The following is a 10,874-nucleotide window of genomic DNA, read 5'->3' as shown; positions in this document are numbered from 1 at the left end:
CCTTACAAAATTATAAACATTACTACTGCAAATAAATCTATTAATATATTCAAATGTATAATCTCGGTCTGAACGCATATAATATTCCTTTTTATGTTTATGTTTACTGAAGGAAAGCATATGGTTTTTGCCACGTTTTCTCTTCTTCAAGCTCTGACCTTGTCACAGTGTATTGTGGGTATATTCGACCAATAGTTGAATATGCCACGCCCTGTTGGAATGCGGGTATCACAAAAAAACAATCTGACAGCATAGAAAGAATCCAGAAAAGGGCATGCAGAATCATACTGGGTAGAAGCTATCACTCGTATTCCGAAGCCCTGTCAACTCTTGACCTCCAACGTCTGTCTGAACGGAGACTGACCCTGTGCCGGGCCTTTGCCCTTTCAGCCACTAGGTCTAGGCACGCCCCCTGGCTACCCCCAGTTAGTAACCACTCACACAACATGCAGCTAAGGCAAACACGGCGCTACAAACCACCCATTGGGACAAAAAGATATTTATGCAGTCCTGTCCCCACAATGCTGAACATACTGAATAACCTTGCCATACAGTAGATTTCATTTTATGTTGTTGCACATGATGTAATTGTACTTTTTTATTATTGTCAGTTGTACTTAAGTAATTTGCCAACAGAAGTTGTATGATGTAATTTTAGCATAAATGTGCATTATTCTAGCGCATAAGTGGTGTTTAATGCCTCTCAAGGCACTTTTTATGTATATACATTATGTATTAGTCATGTAGTTCTTAAAAACTTGTAAAAGCTTCTCAATTCAGCCTTTGGCTGCAAAAAGCTTCTAACCTACTGTACTATGTATGTATGAAGTATGTGTTTCTGCAAATAAACCAGTCTATAATGTCTTCAGATACAATTTAATGTTCTTTCACGTCACATTCTCCGCCTAAGGGACATGTCTAGAACGTTCTACATGATAAAGTGCAGATTACCAATTCTGCCGGCGGACTAGGCTTAACGCCTCTTCACATTTCATACGAATCTTCTCAGAGCAAGACCAAGAGACCGATTCTAGGCACGGAACTCAATTTGGGTTTCTGGAACAGCATCTCTTCTCTCTAAGTCAGAAACGTCAACTGGAGACAAACTGGACTCACTGAGAATGAGAACTAACTGAATATAACAAGACTGGCAATGAAAACATACATTGCCATGGCGACGGTGGTTGCTGTTAGGGTCATTGTTTGCATGACACTGCCATCATTTCATGATTTTGAGGAAGCCTTGGTACCTGTTAAGTCTAGACCGATACAGTGCACTCCTCCCCAGAGTGTATAGTGAACGAGCCCCGGGGTCACAGAAAGTAGGGCCATCTGGGGCAGACAGGTCTTCAGGGTTCCAGGAATGTGGGCATAGATGTGGGTCACAGAAATGCCTGTGGACATTCCGAATTCCTAGAATTCTTGCAAACTGCACACAATACTGTACCATTAGGCTCCTCCCTGAGACGTCGCCAAAAACAGGGGTTATGAAGACAGCTTGAGAATACGTAACCTGTTAGACTTCAAGCCATCCTGTCTGCAAGAATGATAACATATACAGAACTTCATTTCTTTCAGCCGGCAGGAGAATACACCAGGGGAAATCTTTCGTGAACAGTCCGTGTTAATATTACGCTGTAATCCCCCCCTCAGAGCCTCCTACAACACATGATAGGTTTGTAAGTGACAAGCTTGTCAGTTGTAAGAGGTGAGGTCTGCTTCTGGCCATGTAGGTTGTTTGACGTTTTGACATTTTACGTCCAAAGATATCATCAATCATTTGGTAAACTCCTGCCATGGCGAAGCTCTTTTCCACGGGAAGTCTATATAAGCTGTCAGACATGTAAGATACAGGTGACAAACATTGCCAGTTGTGATTATAGGTCTGCCTCTGCCATGTACTAGTATATTGCACGGCCTTTTGACATTTCACTTATTCTGGCATCCCCAATCACAAGGCAAGCTCCTGATATAGCCAAGCTCCTTCATAGCTCTCATGAAGTACATGTCAAAGCAGGACACGTTTGGACACTTGATGTCATGCAAGAACGAATGTGTATAGTAGACAAACTATGTAATCATGTTTCTAAATGTTCAAAAAGAGAGAAGAAAGGGCAACTAACAGTAGATGATAGGTAGTATATAGTATTTTAGTTGTAATATATAGACTCCTAGCACTTAGCAATAGATATAGCGTCCCAGTATGCAATACTCATGTTTTATCCTCTCGACCACATTTGGTCACATTTGTGCATTTAGCCCATCTGGACAAGAACATGCAATAAATATTCATACCATCTTGGGCCAGACGATCTGCATTCATACCATATAACATGAGATAAGGTATAACGAACTATTTCAGGTGCGAGTGGCTGGTTCTGACTCTTGTCATGTACGTTCTGCGACCCCGTGACATTTTACTTCTTCAAGCATCACCAATCATTACAGACGGGCTTCTGCCGTGGCAAAGTGCTTCTCCCGCAGGATATTACGTACAACCTGTGGAAGTCACAGATGACAAACTTTGTCAGTCGTGACTGGTTGTAGTTCTAGCCATGACCTCTTGACATCTTACCTCTTTATGCATCAACACTTTTTTTACTCCAACATGTAATCACTATAGCTAGACATGGTGACGGCACACTCAAGTTTTTTCAACTTATATCAATGCCGCAACCAACACAGGGGACAATACAAAATAAATAAATAAATAAATAAATAAATACAATACTCATTTTCACCTGAGCGAAGTGAGGAAAGCCGTGTAAAGTGCCTTTCCCAAGGGCACAAGATCGGTGGCATGTCAGGACTCGAACCCAGGACGTCTTGGTTCCGGCTCGAGCCCTCTGCCGCAACGCCACACGACCCCACATATCAACACTTACTTAGCAACATCCTACCGTAGCAAAGTCTTTTCCCACTGGATCTGTCTATATAACCTATGATAGATACAGGTGACAAGTCTTTTACATCGAAAGGGATTGATTGGGCTTCTGGTCATGTACATTGCCCGACCTTCTGACATTGTACATCTTCAGGCATCAGAAATGATTAGCCACTGCAAAACCGTAGGAACCTTTCCTCTCATAGGACATGTATACAACTTACAGGCCAGGAAGTTTGTCACTTTTGATTGCCTAGTTTGGCTTTTGGTCGCGCACGACTTTCTTACACTTTAATCTTCAAACATCGATGTCGTTAACCACGCATTAAGCGATGTCTAACCATATCAAAACCGTTTCCCTTTGAATATGTATACCGCCTGTGTTAGGGCATGGGTGAGGAACTTGTCAACCCTGATACAACCCCAATAGCCTGATTCTGCCTCTGGTCGAGCACATTGATCGGCCTTCCCACATTTTGATCTAGACACATCACAAACCATTATGCGATAGACTACAGGCGAGGAGGCTTGTCAAGTGTAACAGACCGAGTCCGCTTCTGGCCATGAACATCGCTCGACCTCACGACCTTCTTGTTCCTCAGCCATCACAAACTATCACACGACGTCCCCCTAGCAAAGTTCCCACTCATGGGAAATACCTGCCACCTAGCTACGAGTATGATAACTTAGGATGATACATACTAGTAATCGGTCGTGATTACCTGAAACACCCTAAGGACACGTATTGTGCCTGGCATGTAAGGACCTGACTGCAATGCATTAGGGCACTACCGAACGTTTGGCAAGGTCCCAGGCCATGGTTTAGTGGTTAGGGATCCTACTTTTTTTACCGGAGGGTCAAGCGTTTGGATGTCCACTTTTTAAAACTTAATCGTCAATCGTTACATCGTGCTCAGTTGTGGAGTAAATGGATACTTGGTGACGCCACTGCATTTTTTTGCGACAAGCATATTATAGCTTACCGTAACGCTACACGTTAACGTACAGATGTTACAGAGCATCATTTTATTTACATCCAAATTCCTCTCCACACCTTTGTACATACAAATTGAACAGTACTCCACAACTATGAGAGTGTTTGATAAGGTGCATATTGCACTTGTCAGGTCGGTAAACCACATCACAAATCACTCATTCCTTTGTAAAATCTACTTCTAAAGGACAACTACACGGTAGATCGCTAAGGAACTCTCTCCATTACTGCCAGGTCAAGGGCACTAAGCGCTACACAACCAGCGCGATCCCTGCACTAGCAAAACTCCTGGTGGGACTACAAACTTCTTAACTGCATTTTTAATCGGGCTGGACCCTAACCTCAGTACTGTTGATTGTTTATTGTGTCAATTCGAATTCTTACCGCCAATTGTACATATTCTTAGCGCTCGTACCAGACTAACTTTTAAACTTCAAAGACTTTCAGCCATTTTAATGTACAACGACAGTAGTGATTTTATATTCGTGAGAAATTATATTGTTTTAATTATATTGCTATAATGATATGACGACGACGGTTTTTATAAATTTTGTATATCACAAGTGTAAGTTGCCCTTTTATATCTACTAGTATTGTATAATCCTATAAGTTGTAAATATCAGCACAATTCAGTTTTTGCTGCAAGTCTGATATGTTCTTTGCTCTTTTCAATAAACCAATCACTACTACCACATATAGCATCTGAATCTCGAGTTGTAAAGTTTGTATGTACTTTGTAACCACTTGTTTTGTGTACCGTACATTGCTCAGTTGCCAGGGCCCGCTCTAAGCAATAGCCTTTGGCTAGTTCGGTAGCCCTGGCGAATAAAGCAAGAACAAACAAATAAAAAAGCAGGCTTTTAAAACCACCACTTCTTGGTCAGAGAAAACAAAAATGGACGCAGGTGCGCTTGGACTTCCATCATAACATCAAACACCTTTCCTTAGTCAGAAGCATTACCGATATCCTGTCCGTACCCGACTCTAACCTTGTCCGTTTCCTGATCTCCTACAGGTACGTCAAAGGACAGAAAGCTGAGGTAAGTCGTCTCAATCCTTCTGATTATTTACTTAGCTCAATGTTAAAGCCTTTGCACACTCCTGGGGGCAGCGTATGTGTGTCTGTAGGTGTTGTTATGGCATATACAGCCATTAGCCAAGGATACGCCCGGGTCTTAGAGAGTCAGGAGGTCGCTGACACCAATGCTCCGCAAACTGCAAAGGTTAAAACGGAAGGACGCTCCAGTGTGTAGGAGCTTTGCTACGATTTCAAGTGTTAACATTTCAAGGACGTACTCGAGTCAGAAGGGAAGTTGTGGCCATTAAAAACAGCTCGCATTGCCCTGAGCAATTTTACCAAAGAGGTTTACGCCTCTATAGACCAGCCCGGTATTATGTATGTGTAGTTTAGGTACTTAAGTTGCATTAAACCATTGCCGTTTAGCCAATAAATTACATCTCACAATTACGTACGTTTACGCACATATGGTACACGCTTGTGTTTGTTTTTTAAATAAACTGTGCACATCTGCTTAATGCTTAGCAATGTACCATTAGACCTGAGATGCTGTGTACAGAAGATCTGTGAAAAACAACGCCAGACCATGGAAACGCCATCTTTTAATCCAGTTTGTAATACTTTAAAATGTGTTGTTGACTTTTCTGTTTTCGATACCAGATACACGCGCAGTTCCGGATGCCATTAACACGTGTGTACAAATGCTTATGTCAAACAACCTCTTGATACCCCCATCGCATTAAAAGCTGGTGAAGGCTTAAAAACGTAAACTGTAACTTTTGGACAAATGAACCAGATGGAACTTTCCCAAGGACACAACACGTGGTAGAGTGTCAGACTCGGAACCAAGAGGTCCCGGGTTCGAACCCTGGTATAGCTAAGGTCCCAATTACGCCGGTGCCCGTCGGGGATGTAGCCCCGGCTGGCCCCGGCCGGGTTCAGGAGTCGAGCGGGCATCGGCTGTCGTGGTCACAATTAAAAGTTTCCTTCAGTAGTATTTTGTTAGAAATTTTGTCACCCTCTTTGGTCGGTATCCGGCAGGCACCCGGCAGGTACCCAGCAGATTCTCTGACGATGTCTTGTATTGACCTATACGTAATGCAGAATTCACGTATTTGTTGTGATCATTTGATCTGTGCGGTCACACATTTTACCCGGGTTTACGAAGTACACACCTTTATTCTGTTCATCTGGTCTGTGACGTAAGAAATGTGTCCCGGTGGAATGCCGGCAACCGGAGGGGTACCTCTCGGTGTTCTCACGATGAGGTCACGGCGTCTTTTTGTCCGCGGGGCCCGGGTAGAATTTAACTCAGAATTAAATTCTTATCGGGGCCCTGACGGGCCAAAAAATAGCCCGGTAGCCGCAGGGTGTCCCGCGGGGCCACGTCGGGGTCCCGCCCGAAAGTGGTAAAAAACAGCCCGGGAACTACCCGCCAGGGCCCCTTTTCCCAATTGGGACCTTAGCTTATGCCACGCGCACCGATCTTGTGGAAAGGCACGACTTTCTCGGGTGAAAATGAGCATTGTATTATCCCGTGTTAGTGGCGATATAAAATAATTGTAGAAAAAAATGGAGTGTACCGTCACCACGTCTTGTGATTGCATGCGGCCGGGCAGGGATTGGAACCCAGAACCTTCACATTCTAACCCACTTACCCTAAATCCTAAAAGACACCATAATCGCACGGCGACCTTTAACGAATGTGGCCGCGCCATTAGGCCACAGCAAGTAAATTTTATGGATGACATCCACCAAAGACTCTAAATCTGATGCGAGCGGGTGAAAAAAAAACAAGGCGGGCCAATAAAAAACAAGATTCTAACATTTTCAAATTTTTACCTTATGAAATGAGTCAATATTGTGCCAGGTTTGCTGCCAACTATTATTTATTATACAACATCCAAGACAGGAGCTTTGTCTTGTCTCCTCTCTATATATTTATCTGCCATCCACGTTCGGACATGGCAACAAACATACATGTACTTACCCATTTTCGACATGTTGACCACTGTCAGTGGCCAACAAAATTTCTTGTTTTGTTTTTCCCAAATTATGCTCTCGCTGATGCCATCCATATAAATTACTTGCTGTGGCCTAAGTACAAGTTGCGCAGTGGGACCAGATTGATAGCTCTGATCCTCTTACGTGAGGAGAACCCCCCCCCCCCACTCCATCCACCTGACCTCTCCATTAGTACCAACGCAGGGAGACCTTTTAGTACTTCTAATCGCGGATCAGCAGAAAGTAATATTCATACAAGTCGCAAATCGTAGTTTACACCCCTGCTGTATAGATACTGTAGTCGCTGACCGAATAAGCATTTTACAGACTGCTTAATTGCAAATTTGAAATTTGAAGAACGAATATTTGAAGTTGTGTATGTTTTTTTGTCTTTTACCATCGTGATTCATAATCAAATAATAAAATTAAGAATAAAAAATATCCAGTTCTGGTCACTCAGTAGTCGTCGTTCGTTCTGCGGCTTTAGAAAAAATGTGAGTAGTTTCTGGGTTTGTCACATTTCCTCTCATATCGGGGCTAAAAGGGTCGGCAAAGCGTATTCCATACACGCACCACAGAAATGTAAATCATCCATTTGGTTAAGAGATTACATTTGTGGTTTGGAGTGCTTTTTGATTTAACTCTAAATGCGGTTATGCCAACTAAGAAGTTTATCAGGCTTACGCAAAGTAAATTAACTGAGTTTTGTGATCAGAGCTGGATAGACTTTGATTCCATTTTCTTTGAGGGCACGCGTGAAATTAAACTACAGTATGATTTAAGCTGCCTCTATATTAAGGTTGCTCTCTTTTTTTATCAATCAGAGGTTCACAGTCCGGTTACTCGTATAACTTTGTAACACTACATGTAGTATGTTACGCCCAAAGCTGCCCACAGGCGGTTTACCGGTTCTGCGAAACGAACAAACAAACAAACAAACAAAAACGTGAGAGTACAGAAAAAAATCTATACGCTGAGAGGTGATGTAACATTAATGCTTTTAGAGCTGAATGACTTAGTTTTCAACGAGGTCATTTATGGGATCAAAATCCAGTACATTGATGTCCGTAATAGTTTCATTAGGTTGGTAAGACACTGAGTGAAGAGACTCCTTTTTACACAACCAAGTCTTTTATTCAGCTGACGTGAACCAGTCAGAATTGCCCTGAGGAGGGTGACAGACGGTAACAGAAATGTCGGCTAAATAGAAGACTTGGTTGTGCATATAAAAAAGAGTCTCTTCACTCAGTACATTGATGTCATTTTATGATTCAACGTGCATCTTTGTTAGCGGACTTTTTATGGACTTCTCAGGATTTTTAAACAGTTCATTAGGTGCAGGACTTGACACTGTTGATGTTTAGGATGTTGTAATTAGTAATAGTTTATGTATGGTGTATTTGTGTGTGTATTTTTGTGTGTATCCAGGATTACCTGAAAAGCAGGCCAAAATGGCCTGAGTTGTAATTACTGGTTAAATAAATAAATTGAAATTGAAAATTGAAGCGTTGCTCTGTCCTCTAGTCATCAGAGAAGGAACAAACCGAGACTTTACTAAGTACAGTACACTGAGAGGTGATGTAATATCCATGCGTGTCGGAGTCACATCCACAAACACTCTCCTCGCTCGAGACGGCGCGTCTGCCGATCCTGTCAGCAAAATGAAAATACATCCATCACAAGTAGGGCAGGTCGTTTATTACTAGTACGTGGACGCACATGGACAAGTCAATTTGTCTGTTCTCGGATCTTTAACTGCACTGAAAGGACGTCCATAACGGAGGATACGCGCTCATTTTTATCGAGTGAGGACATAGGTCAGTAGGTGTTAAGTGCTTTTCCCAAGGGCACAACATTGAACCTGCTAGGGATTCTAATAACCCAGAACCTTTAGGTTCTAAGTTAACAACTCTGGCCACAACACCACCTGTCTTGACTCGTTTGCCTCCTAGCTCTCTGGTTTCATCTTGTTCTCCTGCTTCATTTTTGGTTTCCGAGAACCAGGACCATGAATTGATGTGACTTTATAAAAAATGGTAATACTGGAGCGGCGCGCAAACTGGGGGATTTGCAGCGGCGCCGCTGTCGAGCTTGTCTCATTCCGGGAGACTTAAGGCAAGAACCTCGTCTCCAGCAGCCTCCCTAATACCCCCGTCACATTGCGCGTAAATCGATCGGCCGACTAGTTGGCGAGCTCTAAACGACATTTACGGTCGTAGTACGCCCGATGTTCCGTCGAGCATCGCGCGAATTTTCGGGATCGCCGGCGATTTTTTGGAGTCGGCCGAAGCTCGCTGACACGCGAAACGTGTTCTTAACATCAGCGACTAGTCGCCGGCGATTTTTGAGGTCGCAGAGCTCGTTTCCAGCTCGCGCGTAGCTCGCCCGTAGCTCGTCCCTGTGCGGCCGAGAGTCGACCGATATTCGGACGTACATCCCACGAGTCTCGGCCGTATTTCGTCTTTGAAAATCGGGCGACGGTCGCTGAATACGGTCGACCATCGCGCGAGCTTCGCGAAATATTCGGGCGACCCTCTTCCGTACCTCGCCCGACTTGCGCAAAGTTTTTAAAATCGTGCGTGCTTCGAGCGAGCTTCGTGCCAGTGTCGGACGAAGGTTCTACGAGCCTCGGCCGAGCTCCTGTTAAGTTATTATTTATTCAGCACCTGTAACATTTCTTTGAGATTGCATTGACAGTATACTGTGTAAAGTTTGCAGGAGCAACGTCCCACTGATTGTTAACGTTATGTTTACGAGAAAGTATAAAAATAGACAAAATCGTCCTTTGTCCTTTTGTTACATCAACATTCGTTAATGAACTTTAAAAAGCACTTTAAAAAGATGACGAGGTTTTAACTATATAAGGCCAAATGCCTAGATTTTGACCTCAACTGATTGAACGCACATGAAATCCATTACTCTTGTCCTTTTAGGAGGTGTGTGCCGGCCCTTATTTCAGATGATTGTATAATAAATTAACGTTTACACTTGTTCATTCTGGAATGAGGTTGACTTTTTTTCCTTAGGGTGCCTTCATGTGATAGATATTACTTACTAGTTGAAGTTTATATTGCATGGGTCTTTTTACCTCTGTCTACTTTGTTGACATTGAATGACTAATAATCTTGTTTACCGGAAGATTCATACTATTTTTAGACACAATTATACAGGCAAAGTTTTAGAACAACATATATTATTAGCTTTGTTCAGGTACACGTGTATAAAAAGATTTTGATATAATGATAATCATTATGTCTTGTTGTACGTTTTGGTTGAATGGTGTAGAAATCGTGCGAGCATCGATAGATCGTCGACCGTAACTCGAGCGACGTACGCCCGTGTGTCGAGCGAGCTTCGGCCGACTCCTGTCTGGTTAAAAATGTGGTCGTTGTGTTAACCAGACGGTAGTGTACATTTGTGGCTCTTGTGGTAGTATTTGAGTTGGATCCTTCACGGAATTCCTGTTTCTATTTCTATTTCATTCTGCCAGTACGCTCCATTACTTTGCTAAAAAATATTACGACAGGTCAAACATAAAAATTGTCCAAACTATTCATTTTTAGGTGGATACACTGGCCTTGCTTCATCTGCTTGCCATGTCATAGGGACTTCATTATCATAGATGTATTGCCAAGCGATCGCCCGAGCCTCGCACAATGTGACCGCGACGATTTTCAAGCCAAAAATACGCGCGATCGTCGGTCGATCTCAAAATCGGCCGATCTTTCGGCGATTGACAAATACGGCCGAAGCTCGTCGACAATGTGACGGGGGTATAAGGACGCCGTACGTGTAGACAGGTGAAACCGTACAAAAATAGGAGCAAGAATCAGCCAGTCACTTGAGTAAACCCGATAGAGGAGGTTGGTCGACACATTTTGTCGGCTAAATCGTTTGGAAATTAAAAGTATTCGCACGTTCTTCTGCAGTAACCATAGGAGTAAAAAGACTGCAAGTGGTGTCACAATGGTTTG

At 43.0% G+C, this 10,874-nt stretch overlaps 1 protein-coding gene across 1 annotated transcript in view; it reads left to right on the top strand.

The window, feature by feature from the left end:
* Positions 1-10,874, top strand: part of LOC109463479 (echinoderm microtubule-associated protein-like 6) — a 52,159-nt gene that overhangs the window by 14,749 nt on the left and 26,536 nt on the right. The window contains exon 4 of the mRNA XM_019760316.1: positions 4,894-4,918. Within this exon, the coding sequence (XP_019615875.1) occupies positions 4,894-4,918 (25 nt within the window). The remainder of the gene's footprint in view (positions 1-4,893; positions 4,919-10,874) is intronic.

This window comes from Branchiostoma belcheri, unplaced genomic scaffold, assembly GCF_001625305.1.
Source record: "Branchiostoma belcheri isolate BF01 breed outbred unplaced genomic scaffold, Haploidv18h27 scaffold126, whole genome shotgun sequence".
NCBI lineage: Eukaryota > Metazoa > Chordata > Leptocardii > Amphioxiformes > Branchiostomatidae > Branchiostoma > Branchiostoma belcheri.
This window is presented reverse-complemented; position numbering and strand designations above follow the sequence as displayed.